Here is a 25098-nt window from a genome sequence, read left to right on the forward strand (position 1 = left end):
GCCTACAAAGTGCAAACCAAGCGCTATGGTTACAGTTTCTTGCTTATAGGGCAGGAACGTGTGAGAAAACAATGAATGATCTGTTGGGACATCAGATACTCAGATGGGTTAGAAGAAAAAGTATTTACCCTCTAAATAAAAGTCTCCCTGTTCTGGGATGCATGAATGGTTGCCTTATTCGCACACTGGACCCTTTTAGAGTGCACCAAGGATATGTCCCTTGCACCCAAAAGTTTTTGTTCACAATATGATCAAATATCAATGTGTAGGTCTTCAAAGTAAACCATCTTAGGTGCAACTACCAAACAAACCAGTCTTCGCTTCACTGACCAAACTAAAAAAGAGTATTACAAAGGTTGACCTGTTTTTTTTCTCTCTTTTTGTCTTTTTCTTTTTGGCCAGAAACAATGTTGCTGCATTACTTGACTGTTAACCTTCCCCCCTGATGATTTGCTTCAGCATTTTTCACTTCTCTTGTTTGAACAGATGCCGCCCCCCTCCAGCATGAACCGCCCCCCCGGGATTGTTATAGTACTTAGTACAATGAAGTAACGCGCAATTATATTAATGTTAGAGCACACCCAAGTAAGTTCCCTTTCCAGATAGCGACATCAAACGATTTGATGTATAACATTTCCTATGGTTTATAAACCATGGGCCTCTTTTGTTTGATTCCAGTGAATGGCATGCAAAAGGTTGTCTGAGGTAAACGTGTTGTTGCATGAACGCACCCAACAGCTCACTCTGTAGCCTCCATTACTGTCCAAACAGCATTTTTTGCAGGATATTAAATCAAATTGTATTTGTCACATGCTTCATAAACAACAGGTGTAGACTAATAGTGAAATGCTTACTGACAGGCCCTTCCCAACAATGCAGAGAGAAAGAAATACAGAAATAATAGAAAATGAATCCATTGGCCAACTAAACTACAATTAAGAGATGGTGATAGTCAGTGGGAAACAGATTACATTTTAGACGCCGGTAAAGCATCCCCTTGGATTTGATTCAGCAGTCACGATCCTATGCCTACTTGTGAAACGTATATTAATTTGGTGCTGGATTAAACCTCAAATTAAAGTAGAGGCTAACTGTTTTGTAAACAAGCGATTTCAGGGCAGATCTATAGCAGATATGCACAGCATTGGCAGTCTTCTGTTCCTTATAAATATTTGCCTAATTTTCAAAGTCAGAACACAACAGACATTTGCCTATGCCTTTTATCTGACCACTAATTCACCCCACAGAAGTTATGTGTAAATACATGTCCTTGAGTCAAGCAGAAGGTGTTGTCTGTAAATAAGGATGGTTGCTCTCAATTTGCTCTAAATGCAGCTTTGAAGTATCCCATTACACCCAACTGTTCATCTCAAGTTGTGAATGCCACAGCATCCAAAAGGCAAAAATGTCCTTTGAAAATAGGTCCTGAAAAGGTCCTGAAACCCCCTTAATGGTAGCAATGAGCTTGAGCATGAAACAGGAAGACGTCTCATCCGGACATCTAGTTGAAACATGGCGTGATCTGTCTCTGAAGGTTAACTTGTGTGACTGTGAAACAAATTAAACTAAAAACTTTATAACTGTCCCCTGGCAATTGTCAGTTTACAAAAGACTGGTTCTCAGCTATGTCAAGGCCCCATGCAGCAAGCATTGCTTCTGTAGTCTAATCCTATATTTACCTGCCACTGATATCACAATTAGGCTATAAAATCTATTCATGAATTTTCCTATTCTAACAAACATCTTCTGTTTTGTGTGCAGAACTCTATAGCTTACTGTAAATAGCCTCTGGTCTAGAATGGCCTATACTGAAACGGTCCAGTGTGCACATTGATGGAACTGTATCTTCCTGGTGCCATAAGAATGCTGCACACCCTTTATATACCCACACATATTTTACATCAGGGTTGGGCAACTTTGAGGGCGGTGGGGTCGCAATGGATCTGTGTACCCACATCCATACCCACACATTAAGTATTTTGGGGGTTCTAAGCCCCCCCAAAAAATGTTTTTTTGTCCTTGGAAATTGACCTGTGGGCGCCGGCCACCAGCTGCCCATCCTTGTTTTAGATCCTCTGTGTTCTTAAAAAAAATGTTTTGACTTGCCTTATTTAATTTACTGCATTCATTTAAATAATAGACACTATACAATATAGACATACTGTATATGTATCTTGGGCAATTCATAAAGCTGCATGAGGACCTTATTACTGATGAATGTGTTTGTTTTTTATGATCATGTTTTTCTTTCTGCTTGCATTTTGCATTTATATTGATGTGTGTATTTTCTGTAATTTATGTAATTCAGAGCTCATCTGTAAAATAGACCCTTGGTCTCAGTATGACTCCCTGATAAAATAAAAGGTTAAATAAAAAATGCATAAAGTTTTGGCATTTTGTCATGGTGTTTTTACTAAGCATTGCAATAGTAGCCTATTATTGTGCAAATGGAGGGAAATGTAACAACATTTAAAAAGAAGGGAAAAACAGAGAACTATTTGTTGAAATTATAATTTATTTCAAGTAGTATGTCTGTACTTATTTGTTATTTTCTCTATTTCCCTCGACCTTGGCTGGACTGGGTAGTAGGGGAGATTTCCAGTTAGCTCTGTGAGTACATCTGATGCAGTGCAAGCGAATCACCCTGACAGTCCCCCTTTAAACGAGCCCCGCCCCAAAATCAGTCGATCAAATTCTGCATCACGCTCAACCTCGTCCGTCCAATCATAACCCACCAGGGGTGGTCTTAGGATGGTGGTCCGGGAAGCTGTTAGCCAATCAAGTTTACTGCTCAGTGAACAAAAGCTTCACGTCAACTATCGTTGGTTCTCTGAATAACACATTATTCATGTTCATGCAGGTTATTTAAGGGAGACCTGATGGTGATGATGATGATGAGGCGGCGAGATAGCGGTATTTCATGTTGAGAAGTAACGGTCGATGACTCCCAAACATGTAAGAAGGCAGAATAATGTGTACATTCATTTAGTTAACTCACCACATCAGATGCACTGTGCTTTTTAATGTTTTATAGTTATCCAATAGTATACAGCATCCTGCTAAGAATAAGTGGCAGTAGTATAGCAGGGCTAGGCTACACGCCCCACTCTCTCAGTCTAGAAAGTTACTAACTAACTAGTAGCAATCCTAGTGTGACATCACATGTGAACGAGCATGCCTTGCTAATTCATTCACAAGCTCTTTGTCAGACGTTGTTAGCTTCACTTTACTACACTGCTATCTCTTCACAAACAACAACTCCAAAATTCTATACCAAAATTACACATATTTTTGATTGAATTGAACTATCTTATTAAAACCATTAACCCTAGTGAATAACAAACAACAAGAATAAAATTTTCCTGAATCATTATAATAAGATTTTTTCAGAGTGATTACAATTGCACTAGAATTATATATTTTTAAATAATATCATTGATATTTTTAGTATGCTTGAGTTTTTTACCTGCGTTCTGTTTTGTGTGATGTAACAATGTAAATTGTTGATCTATATATAAATAAAAACAAATAAATACACTGCTATCTCTTGAAAGAATATTACTTGCATAGTTACACATGAAAGTGAATTGGTCTCAAATTACGTCAGAACCTCAAGTTTACTTTCAAATCTTTGCTTGGTTGAATGTATCCTAATATAAAACAGCGCTATGAAGGTAGATCAAATCAAGGGCAAATCGTAGTTTGTGCCGTCTTATGTTTATGGTGCTATAAAGTAAAACAGTGACCTCAGCCACAGAAAGCACGCTACATTTTAACACACCCACCGCCCAGCAGACACCAAAACGAACCTCTTCGCATGACCGACTTCATTTGAATCTGGTGAGGGAGGGAGTGGAGGTCTGGCGCCCGTCCTTAGCACTGTTATTTCTCCCGCTGCCTTCGAACAACACAGTCGATTCTCCTTAGGAAAACGGCTGAATGGAGAGAAGAACATTGTTCTATGACAGCACTAAGGAAACTACCAGAATTTCTTATTTTCGAAGACAGTTTGCAAGTAGCTGCATATCAACGAGCAATTTTCAAATTCGTATAGTGAGGTTCGCTGTAGTGTAAGAGGCAAAGTGAGAAGTAGCGGCCACCTTTTGAGTAAAATAACCCCTAAAAAATCAGAACCTACAGTATTATCGTTAGTGTCATTTGGTAAGTAATTTCACATTTGCCAGATTAGTTTGACAGTTGGCTGGAATCATGACTCGGAGATCCTGTGTAATTTACGCTACTGGAATTGTCTGCGCCCACCTACTGATAGTGGGGATCGCCTTGGTGGTGGCTCAAGTCTTTCAAACAATGATTCACAACCGGCTAAAAAAGGTGAGTTGCAACTTTTTCCCACTTCAAACATACATTTGATAGTTTTATATGCTGGTTGCTTTAATGTGTTAGTTGTATTTGCACTAAACAGCAGACGGTGAGTCACATTCCCATTCCTTGTTATTAGGTGATGTTCGATAGAAAACGTTACAGCATTTGTTTGCTCTATCCGCATCTCCGGTTATTCGCCTACCCAACATGGGTCAGTGCAGCATGCGTTCCAAGGTCGACAATTTACAAGTGCTGCATGCTTTACCACCAACCAATTATGTTTTTTTTGTGGTAGGAAAGCAACATTATCATTCATAAATCAGCAATATTGATTCAACCCTCTTGAACAGCTCTGCAAGGCGTTCAGCATTTAAACTCAATGTATAGCCTGATTGAATCTCACCGGCTGATTTACAATGCCAGGTATGTTCCTGTCACAGCGCGTTGCGGTAACATCATCATCACCAAGGATTGGTGCACTGTAGGCAAGCAGCCTGTTTTATTCCAACAATAAAATAAAGCCCACACTTCATTTGCTTTATTATACATAATGGTTGACAGATGAGTTGAAATACAAGTGTACTGCTGCATCTTTATTTGTGGTGTATTCATCTCATTTACCTGTCTGTCACAATCTAATTTTTTGGGGAATGGGATTTAAAATTTTAAGAGCTTTCCTCGTGGTTTATCAGTAAGGGGTTGGGGAGGTGCGTGCGCATGGATGGGGGAAGGGAGAGAGACCATGAAGGCTAAGTCCCGCTCCCTCATTTCACTTTTCATCCTTCTTGCTTACCTGGTTGAACGTCTCTCGCATCTGAACAGCTCTCTTTCTTCAAGTGCCATGCCCACCTCAGCAAAAATGTCAGACTCAGTCATAGGATAGACACATAAACATTCGTTTCGTGGCCGCTGTTAAATTACTTGGGTCTGGGTTTATTTGGGATATGGTGTCACCCTAGACCTAGAATACATAACATGAAATGAAACAAATATTGCTGATGTTGTCAATCGGCCTACCTGTATTTTAAGTTCAATAAAGTGCAGGAGTCTTATGTGGACATATTGCCAGTGACTGAAAAGATGATAGATAAATTAAGAACGAATGTCCACCCACAACTGTACCACTTCTATATCTAAAACGGCTCTTAGAACGACTTTCCTGGATCATAAAACAACAGTGAGCATTCATCTGTTTCATTGTTTCAGCCCTGGCCTGATCTAGGTCTAGAGGACTGCTCAGCCTGGAAAACAACCGCTGTCCCCTGCCAAAAAAGTTAACATATGTCATAAGTTTAAATTATTGTCAACTTTCATTCAAACAGTTTGTCATCCTATAGACTGGAAAACCGCCCCAAAACATGACACTGAATAACATGTATTATTGTCTTGAGAAAGGTTATCAAACCACAACTCCCACAGATGTTACAGGTCAGGTTTTCATTTATTTTTGAGTGAACCTGATGGTTATGTTTTAATATCCTTACCACTCTTCATGTGACCCAACCACCAGCTACAAAAATAGTGAGTTTAAAAATATATATTTTAGATAAGATTGATAAGCCCTCAACCCTTTGTCCCTGCTTGCCTGTGCTTGTGAGATCAAGGTTTGAAGCATTTCTACGAGTGAATTTATGTAAACGTGAAAGCTATGGAAGCCTTTGAGAGACTTTTTTCAAGGGTGTTAAACACAGGAATTCTTCTAATCTAGGCCTTGACTTTACTAAAAGTTAGTGTTGCACAGAAACGGTCTCTCTTGGGAATTGTATCCGTTTTGAGAGGGGCTCTATTTGATTTATAAAAACAAAAGACATCACTGAATGTGAAACTTGGTACCATACTGCTGAAGATGAGTCTGAATCACATGTTGGTGGTGGTTTTCTCACACTCACCTTTCGTGTATGTAGTCAGTGTTTGGCTTTAAAACTAGAATCCATAGTTGCTACATCCATTTGTACTAATTATAGCCTACCAATTGATTCCTGAAGAATATACAGTGCAGTCGGAAAGTATTCAGACTATCACGTTTTCCACATTTTGTTACGTTACAGCCTTATTCTAAAATGGATAAAATAAACTTTACTCATCAATCTACACACGTGTCGAGGCACAGATCTGGTGAAGGCTACCAAAAAAATTCTGCAGCATTGAAGGTCCCCAAAAACAGTGGCCTCCAACAGTTTGGAATCACCAAGACTCTTCCTAGAGCTGGCCGGGGGAGAAGGTCACAAAAGGCACCTTAAAGACTCTGACCGTGAGAAACAAAATTCTCTGGTCTGATGAAACAAAGATTTAACTATTTGGCCTGAATGCCAAGTGTCACATCTGGAGGAAACCTGGCCCCATCCCTACGGCATGGTGGTGGCAGCATTATGCTGTGGGGAGGTTTTTCAGCGGCAGGGACTGGGAGATTAGTCAGGATTGAGGAAATATGAACTGAGCAAAGTGCAGTGAGATCCTTGATGAAAACCTGCTCCAGAGCGCTCAGCACCTCAGACTGGGGTGAAGTTTCACATTCCAACATGACAATGACCCTAGGCTTACAGCCAAGACAACACAGGAGTGGCTTCGGGACAAGTCTCTGAATGTCCTTGAGGCCCAGCCAGAACCCGGACTTGAACCTGATCGAACATCTCTGGAGAGACCTGAAAATAGCTGTGCAGCGACGCTCCCAATCTAACCCAACAGAGCTTGAGAGGATCTACAGAGAGGAATGAGAGGAAATACAGGTGTGCCAAGCCTGCAGCGAGTATTCTTGGGTAATTGCTGCCAAAGGTTCTTCAACAAAGTACTGAGTAAAGTGTCTGAATGCTTATGTAAATGTGTAAATGTGACTTTCAGTTTCTTAATTCTAATATGTTTGCATAACATTCTCAACCTGTTTTTGCATTGTCATTATGGGGTATTGTGTGCAGATTGAGTGGGGGAGCAATTTAATCAATTTTAAGGCTGCGAGGTAACAAAATGTGGATAAAGTCAAGGGATCTGAATACTTTCCGAATGTACTGTAACTTATAAATGCCTCATGATTTTAGTTCAACTGTCATACCCCATCAACCTAAAAATATAAGCTTATTTTAATCCGTTGTCTGTAAACAAACACTGTACACCATCAAATCAAAGTTTATTTGTCACGTGTGCCGAATACAACAGGTGTAGACCTTACAGTGAAATGTTTACTTACAGGCTCTAACCAATGGTGCGGAGAAAAAAAAGTGTGTGTGTGTGTGTAAGTAAAGAAATAAAACAGTAAAAAAGACCTCTTGAAAATATGAGTAGCAAGGCTATATACAGACACCGGTTAGTCAGTCTTATTGAGGTAGTATATACATGTGGGTATGGTTAAAGTGACTATGCATATAAGATAAACAGAGTAGCAGCAGCGCAAAAGAGGGGTTGGGGGGGGCACACAATGCAAATAGTCCGGGTAACCATTTGGTTAGTCTTGGTTACATTGAGACTAAGGAGATGATTGTGGACTACAGGAAAAGGAGCACCGAGCACGTCCCCATTCTCATCGACGGGGCTGTAGTGGAGCAGGTTGAGAGATTCAAATTCCTTGGTGTCCACATCAACAACAAACTAGAATGGTCCAAACACCCCAAGACAGTCGTGAAGAGGGCACGACAAAGCCTATTCCCCCTCAGGAAACTAAAAACACATGGGTAAAAGTATAATTGTAAGGCCATGGATGGTCAGTCCTTGCATCCATAGCTCTGTCCATGATTTTGAGAATGGTTACATTTCTACAGGCCCACCCCTCAGCTTTTTACAAAAACAGGCGGAGTGACTGCTTTAATTGTTTCAACTGCGGATTCTAACTTTAAATGCAGCCAATATAACACGCATGATTGGAGTAGCTGGTATAGTATGGCTTGACTTGTCACAACTTTCAGGTGACTCAAATGATCTAATAAAATTGAAAGGGAAATGGCTTCTCGGCATCAAATATGCTATTTTGTTATATATTTCAGGAGTTCTCAGGGATATCTTTATTCCATGCGAAGCGATATTTGACTCCACAGCCTTCATACTTTGCTGTACATCATGAAATGGGCTATTGAATGAGTTGATTCATGTCTTGTGCTGGAAACAGCCTATTTCAGATATGTTTAAAACTGACTAGTCTAAGTGAAGCAACAGGCTTCTGCTTTCCCCGAGGAGCATGACCCCAGTTCAATGCTCTAGCTAGTGAGTGGTGACCTTCTGTACAGTTGTGTTGTGTAGTGTGTTTGTCAGAATGTGTGTATGAGGCAAAATGATCAGATCATTTAGGACTCTGTAGGAAGTATGTACCCAGTTTCCCCTATATTCATTTAGTAGCGGTGGCCCACCGCTGCTTAATTCTTGCCACCAAATATGATATAAAATATATAGTTCTTCCGGGACACACTTTTAAATGGATAGTCCATTGGCCCAATGACTGGAAAACACTGAAAGATCAAGTCTGAACGGGAAACGAGTTTGTGCAGCCGTGTTGAGCCACACCTTTAAAAGCGACAACTGAGCTTCTCTGAGACCTCAAGATGAGAGTGAGCTGTTTGAATGGTAAAGGCCTTTCTCATGTACACCTCACTTTACTCAAGGGACAAGGCACTTGAAGTTAGAAATACCCTCCTTGAATGGTAAAGTTTGTTGTTACAGATTTCTCTATACAGTAGGCATACATTACTTACCAGTATTTTATGGATCAACCAGCATTCTCTTTTTAGATTTGACAACCATGTTCCAGCACGCTTCATTTTATCAAAGTGTTGAATGTCACTGCATCTGTTTTAATTACAGTTGAATTACTCCGGTCTCAGAGCATTTCGTGTTATTTTGTACCTAAATCCGAGACGCTCCATTTAGTATGAAATGTTACGTTTCATATGGTGTGTATTAACTTGTGGATGTCCATCATCCATTTCTTATGTTAAATGACAATTTGTATGTTATCTTCCGAATTTAGCTAGTTAGCGGTGGTGAATCTAGCTAGTTAGCGGTGGTGCGCGCTAATAGCGTTTCAATCGGTGACGTCACTTGCTCTGATACCTTGAAGTAGTTGTTCCCCTTGCAAAAGGGGCTGCGGTTTTTGTGGAGCGATAGGTAACGATGATTCGAGGGTGACTGTTATCTGTGTGCAGAGGGTCCCCGGTTTGAGCCCGGATAGGGGCGAGGTGACGGACTAAAGTTAAACTGTTACATTTGCAATATTAGGGTTGTTTACCTAAGGAAGTTAAACCCATTTTGTTTCCTTGCCACGATACTAATGAGTATTGCGATACTGGTATCCTCGCAGCTCTAGAATTTACCTGTACACTTTTTTTTTACCTAATCATTGCCGCATTTCAAAAACAGGACAAATTTAGTCCCACATGGATTACTGTCGCCTGAGGGACTTATCTGAACACATTTAACCACTTCCCTCTATTCATATGATGACCAATAGGACAGTGCTACTACTCCGTATTGTTTATTCAAACTGTCATGCTGCCAATTTGGTGAGTGGTCATTTAAGGAAAAATGCAAACATCCCTTGATCAGCCTGCTGGGGTTCACCCAAACCTCCTTTGCTGTTTTCACTCAGGTTTTCTTCTGACAGTTATTCACCTATGTTTTCCCCTGGGGTTTTGGTGTGCTGGCATTGTGTCTTCGCTACATTATTTGCAGTGTGTGTGCTCTCTTCTGGTATAACCTGGAAGGGTTGTTGATGGGTGGTGCAGCTAAAATAAAAAATTAAATAGCTTTTGAAAGCCAAAATATCTTTAGTTTAGAGATTAATGGGGTTACTGTTTCAAATAGCTTTTTAGGTCAGCGCTCCTTCTATCCCTCAAACGTACTACCCTAAACAGATTACACTTGGAGAGATCATTGTTGTTTTGGACCGTCCTTAAATAACTGTATTTCTCTAACAATATTTTTTTTTAGGAATTGACTTTGACAGAGGCAAGCCGAGTATTTGAGTCATGGAAGAACCCGCCACCTCCAGTCTACATGGAGTATTACTTCTTCAACGTGACCAATCCAGAAGTGTTCTTAGCAGGGGGAAAGGCAGTGGTCACCCAGATTGGACCTTACACTTACAGGTGGGTTGACAACACACTCACTGTTGTCCTTTGAAATTAGTAGGGCTCAGTTCACACAGGGCTCAGTTCACACAGGAATGAATCGTATCTTGATATCCAGAGTCATAACTTTGACTTAATTGGAAATCATGTATCGATGCCAATGGAAGGTTTTTGCATGTGCTCATCTCAAGTTAAGATTCGGCTTACAATGTATTTGTTTTATTATCTGTTCGTTTGATCATGGGAAGCTGGTGATTCAGGTCCTGGGAAAGTCCTATTGAATGAAAGCGGTTCCATGCTGCTGAACCTGCTGGTGGACTTGTTTGAACTTGTCTTTCACCCCCATGTGAACATCTGTATGGACCGACTTAATCCTCATATCCACATCTTTCCATAACAGGGAATACAGACCTAGGGAAAATGTGACTTTCCTTGAAAATGGAACCAAGGTTTATGCCCTGAATCCCAAAAGCTTTGTCTTCGTCCCAGAGAAGTCCAGAGGTAATCCAGAGGTCGACATTCTGAGGACAGTCAACATCCCAGCTGTGGTGAGTTAGTATGTGTCCCTCTCGGCCTCTGCTTGTTTGTTACCTCTACATTTGGTATGCTTGTGCAGTCTTCGCTTATGCAGTGTATCTTAGCTGCCATGGACACGTTGTATCTGCAATATAGTGTGTTATAAACTGTGGTGCAACACAGTTTGAGTACTTAGAAACATGAGGGTGTGAATTATTCCACAAGTGTGTCCTTCTATTTTGGTTAAGTTTAACCTTTCAAGATTCCCAGTATAACCGCTGTAACCCTATATTGACATTCCTTTACTGCATCATTCCAGTAGACTTTTCCAGCATTATGCTAAATGCTGTATTATGACATCTTGGGGTCTTGTTCCTACCAACCTTTTACTTTATAGCAGACACTTTCATGGACGTAATCAAATTTCCATTAATGAGAACCAGACCAGAGTCTAGACAGCAACCAAAGCTATAGACTTAGAAACGTTGTTTATAATTTTGTTACTAGTGGTATGATAGAATGTGAGCTCTATCCCCTTCTATCTCTGTTTCCTCTCCCTCTACAGGCGGTGATGAGTGAGCTGAACTCCTACTCCTTCCTGCTGCGTACCTTCGTCTCCATATATATGAAGTCCATCGGCGTGGAGATCTTCATGACCCGCACCGTCCACGAGGTGCTGTGGGGCTTCAAGGACCCTTTGCTCACCAAAATCCACAGCATTAGGCCAGAGGTGGATGAGATGTTTGGGCTGATGTGGAAGGTAGGCACTGTTTGTGTTTAGTAAAACCTTGAAATATGTTTAATCAGATTACACTTCTGAATACAGTCATTCACTAAAGTTATAACCTTAGCTAATGGCCAGTCTTGAAATTTGTGATTTAACCGAAAGTTGTGAAATTACACTAGAAATCCTTTAGTCATTGAACCAGTAGGTGGTTGGTAGGGCCTGGGAGGATGTCTCTGTTGGTAGGGCCCGGGAGGATGTTTCTGTTGGTAGGGCCCGGGAGGATGTTTCTGTTGGTAGGGCCCGGGAGGATGTTTCTGTTGGTAGGGCCCGGGAGGATGTTTCTGTTGGTAGGGCCCGGGAGGATGTTTCTGTTGGTAGGGCCCGGGAGGATGTTTCTGTTGGTAGGGCCCGGGAGGATGTCTCTGTTGGTAGGGCCCGGGAGGATGTCTCTGTTGGTAGGGCCCGGGAGGATGTTTCTGTTGGTAGGGCCCGGGAGGATGTCTCTGTTGGTAGGGCCCGGGAGGATGTCTCTGTTGGTAGGGCCCCGGAGGATGTCTCTGTTGGTAGGGCCCCGGAGGATGTCTCTGTTGGTAGGGCCCCGGAGGATGTCTCTGTTGGTAGGGCCCGGGAGGATGTCTCTGTTGGTAGGGCCCGGGAGGATGTCTCTGTTGGTAGGGCCCGGGAGGATGTCTCTGTTGGTAGGGCCCCGGAGGATGTCTCTGTTGGTAGGGCCCCGGAGGATGTCTCGTGGAGTCATCACGTGATGAGTGAAAATGACAAAATGCTGATGAAGCTGCTTTACTTTCCCTTTTTCTGGGAGACTCGTGTCTACTTTGGAGACTCACATCTGCTATTCCACCTACCGCAATAACAATGTGAATAGTTTTCTCAGGTTCCACAAACCAGATAATGCTGCATTAATTGGAAATCCTCTGAAAGAACTAGACGTTGGGTAGAATTTGACCTAAATTGTAAAATCTCAACTGTCAAAGCATTTGTGTCAACCGTTTTGGTCAACTACAGTCTCTTACCGCTGCCTATAAAATTGTATGAGAAGGCAAAACAGACTGGGATAGGCAGGCTACAGTAGTGCAGTGGCATTTTTATTCACTCTATAGCACAATATCCCCCGTCAGTACAGTTCCAACAATGACAACCAGACACTTTAAACACTGAAATTCCTTCCCAAATGACTGTTTTAACAGCATTGGAGGAAGGTGTTCTTATTTTTCCTCTGCTTATCAAGAGTCTGTGGCTGTTTCTAATTCTGTACCTGTCCACTGTTCTCCTGGATGTTGGATGTATTCCTTTTGATATGACAGTCTGACTGAACTATTGTCTTTCTCTCTCCTCCTAGAAAAATGGAACTCATGAAGGAGAGTTTGTGTTCCTGACTGGCGAACGTGACTACATGGAATATGGCAGAATAGACACATGGAACGGGTTGACGTAAGGTCCTTTATTTCCCTCTGTTTTCCACCTTCATGTTGTTGTAGTTAATGGTTGTCAAAAAACATTTGTCAGCAGTTTTCTTTTTGGTCCTTACCCTGCGACGTTGGGTTTACTCATTGAACGGGAATGAATTGGGATCTGTCCAAATCAAGTATTCAAAGTCCAAGGATAAACTCATTTGCTCCCTGTCATGACAGAGCAGATTGCAAATTCGTATATTTAAATATCAGAAATAGAAAACCGCTTCCAGGCATTTTAAATGAAATCCGTATTTGGCCCCGCCATGTTGTTTTATAACAACCTTGTGTAAATGAAAGCTTCTTGATGTCTAACATATCCCGTACCTTTCCCCTATCAACAGTGAAATGTCATGGTGGTCCTCTAACCAGAGCAACATGATCAACGGGACGGACGGCAGTGTGTTCCACCCTCTGTTGTCTAGGAAAGAGCTGCTGTACATCTTTGCGGCTGACCTCTGCAGGTACGTCAGTCATATCTCCAAATCTGTATTGTCTGTAGTTGTATTATTTGTTTACAGTCAAAGCAGCCAGTAGAGAGAGGGACGGTGGTTTAGGTGACAGCCAAGAATTATCGAGAAACGACTGACTCGTATTCATATCGGACTGGTAAACTTCTGTAGAAGACGCCACACCCTGGCCATGGTAAACAGGTGTGAGTTGGGCATGATCCAACCAACACCATAATGCGTGAGGAGAATCTGGAGAAGAGGCACATAGTATAAAATGGAGCTTTGACTCAATCGAGAACGTTGTACTTTGTCTTCTCATATTCACCCAATGTTCCACACAGCTTATGTGTCCTTCTCCTTGTTCTTACCTGCCTCTGGGGTTTAGGTCTATCCATCTGGGTTATGTTGAGGACGTGGACGTGAAGGGCATCCCAGCCTACCGTTTTGCCCCGCCCCACGACGTCCTGCAGAGTCCTGAGGAGAACCCCACTAACGCCGGCTTCTGTGTGCCAGCTGGCGACTGCCTCGGCACCGGGGTGCTAAAAGTCAGTGTTTGCAGAGAAGGTAAGAAAGAGATGGTTAATTACTGTCACAACCCTGGTTGTCATAACATATGTGCCCCACATACCCACTGTTTGTTTTTGACTAACCCCATAACCTAGTTTTTTGACCGATTTAAATAAAATAATAATAACCTAATCAATCTAGTTCTAGCTGCAATCCAAGCTCCAATAGATATCAGAAATGTCCATGTTTGAGGATCCAGATCCAGATTTCATAGTAGTGTAGACGGTGAATGATTAACTCTGGATGAGGGCTATAAAACACTTGAATTTGAGGATAAAGATAATCTCAAGGCTTTCCCCTCATAAAACAATCACATGGCATATAAATGCACTACGTTTAACCCTTAAGTCTCGTGAGGGAAGTAGATATATTGTTAAGAGACATCCGCTTTCGTAGTGTGGTGCAGAGATAGTTCAACAATCGGGGCAAAGTTATTCCTCATTGTTCGTAATGCTGAAATCATGGTTCTATTGATTTGAGGCTGTTCTAACCGCATCCTCTTGGGGCTGCAGTATAGGTGAATAGGACCCTTTAATAATATAGATGATTAGGACCCTTTATTAATATAGGTGAATAGAAGCCTTTATTAATATAGGTGAATAGAAGCCTTTATTAATATAGGCGAATAGGAACCTTTATTAATATAGGTGAATAGGAGCCTTTATTAATATAGGCGAATAGGAACCTTTATTAATATAGGTGAATAGGAACCTTTATTAATATAGGCGAATAGGAACCTTTATTAATATAGGCGAATAGGAACCTTTATTAATATAGGTGAATAGGAACCTTTATTAATATAGGTGAATAGGAACCTTTATTAATTCCTTGTGGTGGTTTGAATTCCATTTGTCAGATATAGCAGTTTGAATAGTTTTCATATTCCTTAGTGAGGGTTATTGGCTCCCACACTGGAACACATTACATGGTGTCTCTATGAGTAGTACCTTGTGGAACTTCGTAATGGTCATTCTGACCTCAAAGGAAACGCTTTGTCATGGGTTGAAAAAAACAAATAATTTCACTGTATCAGAACATGTCCGGTACAGGCCGACTTTCCAATGGCAAGGAAGGAACTTGACACACATTTTTGCTATTTGTTCCGTTATCTCCATGCCTGGGTAATAATACCAGATAGCACACGTTATCAATCTGATGTTTCCCTTTTAGAGCCCCAATATTAAAACATTGGAATTTGTTTTGCCTAATCCTCTCTTATGGCAGTCTAAGATAAGGACATGGGCTATTTGATGTAATATAGGTTGCTTGTGGTGTTTTCTCTTAAATTGCGTTTCTTTCCCATCTCCCTCATCTTGTCCATAGGTGCACCTATCGTGGTGTCATTCCCCCACTTTTATCAGGCAGATGACAAGTACATAAATGCTGTTGATGGACTGCACCCCAACAAGGAGGAGCATGAAACTTACCTTGACCTTAACCCGGTATGAACAAACATTTTATCTACCATATACAGTGGGGCAAAAAAGTATTTAGTTGGCCACCAATTGTGCAAGTTCTCCCACTTAAAAAGATGAGGCCTGTAATTTTCATCATAGGTACACTTCAACTATGACAGACAAAATGAGAAGAAAAAAAATCCAGAAAATCACATTGTAGGATATTTAATGAATTTATTTGCAAATTATGGTGGAAAATAAGTATTTGGTCACCTACAAACAAGCAAGATGTCTGGCTCTCACAGACCTGTAACTTCTTCTTTAAGAGACTCCTCTGTCCTCCACTCGTTACCTGTATTAATGGCACCTGTTTGAACTTGTTATCAGTATAAAAGACACCGGTCCACAACCTCAAACAGTCACACTCCAAACTCCACTATGGCCAAGACCAAAGAGCTGTCAAAGGACACCAGAAACAAAATTGAGGACCTGCACCAGGCTGGGAAGACTGAATCTGCAATAGGTAAGCAGCTTGGTTTGAAGAAATCAACTGTGGGAGCAATTATTAGGAAATGGAAGACATACAAGACCACTGATAATCTCCCTCGATCTGGGGCTCCACACAAGATCTCACCCTGTGGGGTCAAAATGATCACAAGAACGGTGAGCAAAAATCCCAGAACCACATGGGGGGAACTAGTGAATGACCTGCAGAGAGCTGGGACCAAAGTAACAAAGCTTACCATCAGTAACACACTATGCCGCCAGGGACTCAAATCCTGCAGTGCCAGATGTGTCCCCCTGCTTAAGACAGTACATGTCCAGGCCCGTCTGAAGTTTGCTAGAGAGCATTTGGATGATCCAGAAGAAGATTGGGAGAATGTCATATGGTCTGATGAAACCAAAATATAACTTTTTGGTAAAAACTCAACTTGTCGTGTTTGGAGGACAAAGAATGCTGAGTTGCATCCAAAGAACACCATACCTACTGTGAAGCATGGGGGTGGAAACATCATGCTTTGGGGCTGTTTTTCTGCAAAGGGACCAGGACTACTGATCCGTGTAAAGGAAAGAATGAATGGGGCCATGTATCGTGAGATTTTGAGTGAAAACCTCCTTCCATCAGCAAGGGCATTGACGATGAAACGTGGCTGGGTCTTTCAGCATGACAATGATCCCAAACACACCGCCCGGGCAACGAAGGAGTGGCTTCGTAAGAAGCATTTCAAGGTCCTGGAGTGGCCTAGCCAGTCTCCAGATCTCAACCCCATAGAAAATCTTTGGAGGGAGTTGAAAGTCAGTGTTGCCCAGCAACAGCCCCAAAACATCACTGCTCTAGAGGAGATCTGCATGGAGGAATGGGCCAAAATACCAGCAACAGTGTGTGAAAACCTTGTGAAGAGTTACAGAAAACGTTTGACCTCTGTCATTGCAAACAAAGGGTATATAACAAAGTATTGAGAAACTTTTGTTATTGACCAAATACTTATTTTCCACCATAATTTGCAAATAAATTCATAAAAAATTCTACAATGTGATTTTCTGGATTTTTTTCCCCCTCATTTTGTCTGTCATAGTTGAAGTGTACCTATGATGAAAATTACAGGCCTCATCTTTTTAAGTGGGAGAACTTGCACAATTGGTGGCTGACTAAATACTTTTTTGCCCCACTGTATAGTGATGAGGCCAATATGCAGGATCAGTTATGGGGCCTATACACTTGCATACTCATTGTGTGTATACTGTATTTAATAGCTCTATTACATGTTGTATGTGTCAATTAATGCAGTACCAGTGGAATATAAACATTTTGCTTCCTCCATGTTGGAAAGGGCATGTTCTAACTGAATACGTTTCTATTACTTAATTTTAAAGCCTTATTTTGTTTTTTAGACCACTGGGGTTCCCATCCGTGCTTGCAAGAGAGCCCAGCTCAATATAATTTTGAACAGAGTTCCAGGCTTCCCGTAAGTATAGCAATCTGAACAGTTTGCCACACTCACCCTTCTCATCCCTCGTACAAATTGAGTGAAAAGGCCTTTTGTTGAACCTCAAGTCCTCACTTCATTTTCTCTTCCACAGCAAAACCAAACATCTAAACGAGATCATTTTTCCCATCATGTTTGTCAATGAGGTAAGACTTATCTCCTCCCTTTCTCTCTCTCCAATTTATGTTGTGAAATTCAGTCATCCTCACGTGCAGCCAAGACATGTCAAATTAAGTTGTATTAGACAGAAATCCAGATATTTAGCTAGAGAGAACCCTCTAGTCTATTATTAAGATCAGTTAATAACAACATAGTAAAGACAGGTTAATAACCTTAGTGAACCTCCTCCCCACCTTCCCCCAGACGGCCACTATTGACGATGACTCTGCTGCCCAGATGAGAACCCTGTTGCTCATCGTGACCTTGGTGTCCAACTTCCCTCTGCTCATCGTGGGCATGGGAGCCATCCTGCTCATTGTCCTAGTCGTCCTGGTCTGCAGGTCTCGCCAGAAGAAGGTAAGACCTGTCCTCTACCCCTGCGCTTATTACCGGGAGACCCCAAACTGTTTTTTTTGTAGCAATAATATTCATAAGCTTCTCTAAAATATAGTGTAAATTGTGCACGTCACTTACACTATGTCAGTTGTTGTCCAGGAATGTTCTAAGTGATTAGAATTGAATGGTGCATTGATACAACAGGTTTTATGTTAGCTTTGACTGTGCTCTTTGCATGTTTGATCTGTTTTTATATACAATTTATTCTTCTATATTAACATCAGTGGTCTGGTGTCTGAGTTCTCCATCTCCTTGCATGTTAACACCGTGCATGAGGAACCTCACATAGTCAACATGTGCTGCCTTCTGTAATCTCTGTATGAAATTATAGTGCTGCTGGCCTTTCTAACAATTTTAAATAACTGAGGTCAAAACAGGAAGTATAGATCTTAATTTAGCAGTCCCTGTTGGCAGATAGACAGTCACAATGATGACCGTGTATAGGCTACACTACCGTACAGGCCAAAGAGTGCTCTGAACTCTAGTAACAATAGTTCTGTAGGATAGCCAGGGTACTTTCAACACTTATCTGTGTTTGTCTAGGTTAGTCCATCTGACCCCATTTGCACGACCCCATTTCCCACCCATCAGTTGTGACTCGGATAGATGGGGGTTATCTTAGTAGAAGTTCACATGTCATAGCTTGGCATATCAAATAAAGCTATAATCCTTAATTCAAACAATACCAAAACACAGCTTTGTTAAAAAGCTGAGGAATGAGTCTGGAGAAATGTAACCACTGACAGAACCACCAGACATGGATGCATGGACTGACCATTGACAATATAAAATAGAGTTTTAACGCTTCAGTGTTTGTTTACATTTACACCGCTTACAAACATTGGAGTAAAGCAAGCTTGTATTTTGGGTTCTGATGGGGTACGACAGTTGAAATAAGCTGATGAGTCATAACTTATATTTTCCAAAATCAATGGGTTTATATCATTCATTTATAAGATTAATGTATCAACTAAGGATTCCAGCTTTGAAGAACTGTATAGTTACCGTGCTATGATTAACATGTTCTGTAACCCCCCTGTTTCCTTTCTGTTTTAGAATGAAGTAAAACGTATTGATTTTACTGAAGCTTTTCATTCTTTTACTGTAAGTCTTAATTTGCCTCATTTGTCATTTTCGTTCCGTTATTAGCAATTCTTGCTTATTTTAATATCTTTAGGTATATTATATATACATTTATTTTACATTCCTGCTTCATAGTGGTATTTCTTCATTAAGTTGAAAGTATTTTGAGTTTGTTGGTTTTGTACAGTGACATTAATGAATGATTATCCACAATTAGTTTATTATATACCATTGCAATACATTTCCGATTTAGTTGTAAACAAATAACATTTGTTTGTTGTTTTCATGGTTGAATTCTGCTTTGTTGTTTACAAAATGTCCTCCCCTTTTCAGACGGCAAAAGATGAAACGGCCTACACTCAAGTCAGCGACAAACCAGAGGTTGAACCATCAGAAAACAACTATACCAACCAGCCAATGAGGAACGGCTCCTACATCGCCATGTCTCCCGTGGAGGCTCAGAAGTGTTGATGCAGGCTGCATTGTGTGGCGGGGCAGGCGGAGCATTATAACCAAGGCAGGGTTTTTCAGTGCGGACAGGGGTTTTCACTTTTGGGCAACCACCCCAATAAATGTCCATGTCAATCAAGATGCTGCTCATCTCAATGATGCTCTTGACTATCCTGCTGAGCATGGTCTTTCTGCCTGCCATAGTGCAAAACAACAACTCCTGTCTACTACTACTACTACTACTACTACTCCTACTGTCACTTCTGTTCTGTTGGGCTCAGTGCTGGGTTCATGAAGGAACACTTGGACAGCCAGGACAAAGCTTTTTTGAGTATTTTCTGCGAGGGAATAAGTATCAAATTAGGCAGTATTCTCACTAATTAATAACAACCACTGAGCAGTCACTATCAGCGTTCTACTGACTGATGGGTAGTCTTCACCTGATTTAATGAAGACTAGAGGGTCCTGAAACATTTCTTTGTATCAGTGTTTGTGAGGTCACTTCAAACAGCCACCAGATTAAAACATCTGGTATTCTTCTCTCCCTGTAACTGAGTATTCACTGACTCAGAATATAAGTGGTTTTGCTAGTAAAACTGTACTTAGCATATCCTTTTTGAAGAAAAAAGAAATGGACTACTTATAATATATTTTATTTTCCAGGGATGAATCCGTCAGTGCACACACCCAAGTTGTTATCAAATAGAATTTGTGAGTTTGTGTGTGCATGTCTTACCATGCAGTATGACAACTGAGAAACTAGACATTTAGCTCTTTCCCTTCACCTTTTTCCCCAACACTAGTTTGAGACAGATTTTTTTTCTAAACCTTAGACATTTCCTCAGATAAGGCATTAGTAAATAGCTGCTTTCCCATTCAGGAAAGGCCTTAACTTTCATCTCATATTGAAATTGTAAGAAAAGAAACATACCCACAAAACTTATAAGGGAGACTTGAACCTACTTTCTGCCTTACAATTTTCTGTGTTTCTTTGTTGATATGGTAAAAAGCTGGATATCTTAATAGTTGTACATATGCAAGGGGGAAATGTCTGGCTACCTCTGACCTAATCCAGCAAGTAGTCACAGGTGTGCCGAAGACACCATTTTTTTAACATCAGTGTGGACCCACTTTGTGTGTCTGCATCAATACTTGGAGAAAGCACAATTTGGATTGATAGTACAGTCCTCATAACAAGGTGACCAGGTTTTCACATAAAGACGAAACACTGTTAGAAACATCGACTGGTGCGCCGCAAAAAAAACGCAGGTGAATTGTAGAATAAACAATCGGGCCATGCACACCGCTTCTGCTGTGCATGTTATGTCAGAGTCAACTGGCTTGCCAAGGAGCTGTAGATATTCAGACGAACATGGCACTTGAATCACTCTTTGTCTGATGTTTTGATGTGTTTTTTTGCCATTTTGGTCACTAGTCTCTGTGTTGTGTCAAGCCTTTTGGCAGTTGCTTCTGGAAAAAATGGACTAAGGCCATAATACTGTCAACTTGAAAATTCCTGCACTTTCCCCAAAAAAAGAACGTGCCCTGTATTTTTTGGGTTGTTATATAAAATGCAAGGGTCCTTCTGTGTATTTCAGTAGTTTGCCCCAGGGTTGTTTTTCGATGTGGTTCCTGAGGTGTTATTCTAGATGGACACTTTGCCTTTGTTACTTGCTTTTCAGTACATTGAATATGATTTTTTTATTTGTATCTATTATTGCTGCTATTAATTGCCATAACCTATGGACTTGTATTTTTTCTATGGATGAGTCATCCATGCTCATATTCTGTTTTAAGCTTGTTCCAACAGAAACCAGTATCAACTTCTGAATTGCTATGTCTGGTCTCTGTGAAGCAACTCTTTAAATATTGAAGAATATTTGAGCAGGATACAATGCCCGAAGCTTGCTGTCATTTACTGTGATTAGCACATAACTATAGATAGCAACACATTGTAACATGAGGAATTGTCCATATTGAGATCATTTTGATATTTGTAATACTTGTTTCTGTGGGTGATTTATAGGGTTTGTTCAACTGGAAACTCTGGAGTTCTAGATGGGATGCCCTAGTAAACAAATGTTTTATATATATATTTTTTTTCAAGCATGAGTTTGGTTGTGCAATTAAGGACATTTGTCAGACATGGCTTTGGGCATCTACTCAAACTTTGGTCCTGGTTATATTATATGTCAAGGACCAATAAACAGTAGGCCTTTTCAGCTCAATCTATATACAAGCAATCATGGCCTTGTGCATGTATTGCTTACTTGTTTAATCATCACAGTATATCTTACCATCCTTATTGACTTGAATCTATAAGACCTTAAACCTGAACTGTGTTGTGTGTGTGCGTGCACACACGCATACACCTGAGCCAATACTTACCACTGTCTGACTGACTAGTCCCATTCACCTTTTGTACCCAATCATTCAAGTCCATTCGCTCCCCTGTGCTTGACCAAAGATAACCTACGTAGATCGGTTCCAGCTCGTGTTTACTCTATTTAGAGATAACGGTTGTGCCGCCACCACCGTCTGCCTACCTTCTACACTATGGCTGCGTCTGGAATTGCACCCTATATCATTTACAGTGCATTACTTTTGACCAGGGCCCACAGGCTCTGGTCAAAGGTAGTGCCCCCTGGTCAAAGGTAGTGCCCCCTGGTCAAAGGTAGTGCCCCCTGGTCAAAGGTAGTGCCCCCTGGTCAAAGGTATTGCCCACTGGTCAAAGGTATTGCACTGTATAGGGAATAAGTTGCTGTTTCGAATGCATTCCAAATGCAGTGTATTTACAACAGTGTTTGAGTCATGTGCTTCTCCCATCAAGGCCAAAACATGTAGTTTTTACAATTTGATAAGGATTATTAATATTAAGCGAACTTCAAAGGGTTAAAATGCATCTAATGTGAAGGGGAAAAACTGAGTTATGTATTGACGCAGCAATACAAGGTTATGTAAAATTTTATATAAAAGTTTTTTAATCTGACACAATATATATGTATCCATATGTTCATTGTTATATTTGTCCCGAGTGTACGTTTTTTGTGGTCGTGTTTCATTTCTAAGTACAGTTTATTTTTTAATATTCAACGGGGGTTATCGCACACATGTTCAGTTTGTATCATGAAATGTTTGTCTCACAGAAAAATACATCTTGTAAAGCTGGTTCATAATGTGAGATATTGATCCATCAGTGAGGGTAGCAAAGTCCCCAAATGTTCTGAGAGAATTCCTTCATGGTTGTGAATGTGTGTGTGTAGGATAATAAGCTAATGTAGACCTATTTTTGTGCAGCTAATGCACAGTTTTGTCAAACTGGAGTGATTAATTGGAAGGCTGACTATCTGTGTACATGTGTAGGGAGATTGCCTTGGTGCCAGAACAGGAACAAGGGAAGTGTACTCTCAATCTAACCCATAGATGAATGAAGCCCTCCTTCAGGGAAGAAGAACGCTGGTGCCATACATCCTTTTATTTCATAAATGTACTTTCACGTTACGGATTTTTGTTTTAAGCAGTGTAGCAACTGTATACTGTTCACATGTCATTGCGTGTAAGTTTCTCAGTCACCGACTAACAGACATTTCATGTTACTTCTGAGATATATATTTTTTTGCTGCTGAAAGTGACAATCGTCATGTTTGGTGCAAAACTATTTCAAAAGTAATCCATAACTTTTAGTTAATTTACACTGCACAAATGTTTATACAATGCTTTTGTAAACATTTTGTGTATTTGCGAAAATAAATACATTTGCAATGAATGCAAAGAATACAGTTGATGACTTCATTTTTTCAGTCTTGCTTGCTTTTAATACACTACTGATAAATACTAAAGTTTTACTTTTTAATACATTGAGACCGTAGTAGTTTAACATTTTCTCTGCTTGTGGTATTTGTTGGTGCCTTCACACACGACCAAAAGTATGTGGACCCTGCATGTCGAACCTCTCATTCCAAAATCATGGGCATTAATATGGAGTTGGTCCCCACTTTGCTACTACAACAGCCTCCACTCTTCTGGGAAGGAGTTCCACTAGATGTTGGCTCAGTGCTGCGGTGACTTGCTTCCTTCCATTCAGCCATGACCTCCCCTAATTGGAGTAAACTAATGAACAACACTTAGGCTTCTACTTCCAGTGAGGTCGAGGACTGATGTTGGACAATTAGGCCTGGTTCGCATTCTGCGTTCCAATTCATCCAAAAGGTGTTCAATGGGGTTGAGGTCAGGGCTCTGTGCAGGCCAGTCAAGTTCTTCCACGCCGATCTCGACAACCCATTTCTGTATGGACCTTGTTTTGTGCACAGGGTATTTGTCATGCTGAAACAGGAAAGGGCCTTCCCCAAACTGTTGCCACAAAGTAGGAAACACAGAATAGTCTAGAATGTCATTGTATGCTGTAGCGTTAAAATGTCCCTTAACTGGAACTAAGGGGCCTAAGCCGAACCATGAAAAACAGCCCTAGACCATTATTCCTCCTCCACCAAACTTTACAGATTATTATTGTAAAATAGATTGTGTCTGTAACATGTACAAGTATGTAAAAGCTGGAAGTAGAAGCCTAAGTGTTGTTCATTAGTTTACTCAATTAGGGGAGGGGTGGTAGGGTTAGTGAAAACTGTGTGTGTGTGTATGTATGTATGTGTGTGTGTATATGTATGTATGTGTGTGTATATATATATATATATATATATATATATATATATATATATACACACTGCTCAAAAAAATAAAGGGAACACTAAAAAAACACATCCTAGATCTTAATGAATGAAATATTCTTATTAAATACTTTTTTCTTTACATAGTTGAATGTGCTGACAACAAAATCACACAAATTATCAATGGAAATCAAATGTATCAACCCATGGAGGTCTGGATTTGGAGTCACACTCAAAATTAAAGTGGAAATCCACACTACAGGCTGATCCAACTTTGATGTCATGTCCTTAAAACAAGTCAAAATGAGGCTCAGTAGTGTGTGTGGCCTCCACGTGCCTGTATGACCTCCCTACAACGCCTGGGCATGCTCCTGATGAGGTGGCGGATGGTCTCCTGAGGGATCTCCTCCCAGACCTTGACTAAAGCATCCGCCAACTCCTGGACAGTCTGTGGTGCAACGTGGCGTTGGTGGATGGAGCGAGACATGATGTCCCAGATGTGCTCAATTGGATTCAGGTCTGGGGAACGGGCGGGCCAGTCCATAGCATCAATGCCTTCCTCTTGCAGGAACTGCTGACACACTCCAGCCACATGAGGTCTTGCATTAGGAGGAACCCAGGGCCAACCGCACCAGCATATGGTCTCACAAGGGGTCTGAGGATCTCATCTCGGTACCTAATGGCAGTCAGGCTATCTCTGGCGAGCACATGGAGGGCTGTGCGGCCCCCCCAAAGAAATGCCACCCCACACCATAACTGACCCTCCGCCAAACCGGTCATGCTGGAGGATGTTGCAGGCAGCAGAACGTTCTCCACGGCGTCTCCAGACTGTCACGTCTGTCACATGTGCTCAGTGTGAA

At 41.0% G+C, this 25098-nt stretch overlaps 1 protein-coding gene across 3 annotated transcripts; it reads left to right on the top strand.

Annotated features, from left to right (window-relative positions):
• Positions 1 to 3793: 3793 nt before the first annotated feature.
• Positions 3794 to 23346, top strand: LOC139410749 (scavenger receptor class B, member 2a). Of its 3 annotated transcripts, none has more exons than XR_011634535.1 (14): positions 3794 to 4332; positions 10231 to 10388; positions 10771 to 10918; positions 11452 to 11646; positions 12971 to 13062; positions 13427 to 13546; positions 13920 to 14098; positions 15425 to 15543; positions 17392 to 17465; positions 17581 to 17632; positions 17850 to 18002; positions 19098 to 19145; positions 19458 to 22208; positions 22249 to 23346. XR_011634535.1 is itself a non-coding variant. In XM_071156215.1 (13 exons), exons 1-13 carry the CDS (start codon positions 4210 to 4212, stop codon positions 19593 to 19595), a joined length of 1599 nt encoding a protein of 532 aa, XP_071012316.1. In that variant the 5' UTR covers positions 3801 to 4209; the 3' UTR covers positions 19596 to 23346. The 3 variants fall into 3 exon arrangements, 1 of the variants encoding a protein (XP_071012316.1); XR_011634534.1 differs by having other exon boundaries at positions 3801 to 4332; positions 19458 to 22261; positions 22309 to 23346; XM_071156215.1 differs by having other exon boundaries at positions 3801 to 4332; positions 19458 to 23346.
• The last annotated feature ends 1752 nt before the right edge of the window (positions 23347 to 25098 follow it).

The sequence above is a fragment of the Oncorhynchus clarkii genome, chromosome 6 (assembly GCF_045791955.1).
Source record: "Oncorhynchus clarkii lewisi isolate Uvic-CL-2024 chromosome 6, UVic_Ocla_1.0, whole genome shotgun sequence".
Classification (NCBI taxonomy): domain Eukaryota; kingdom Metazoa; phylum Chordata; class Actinopteri; order Salmoniformes; family Salmonidae; genus Oncorhynchus; species Oncorhynchus clarkii.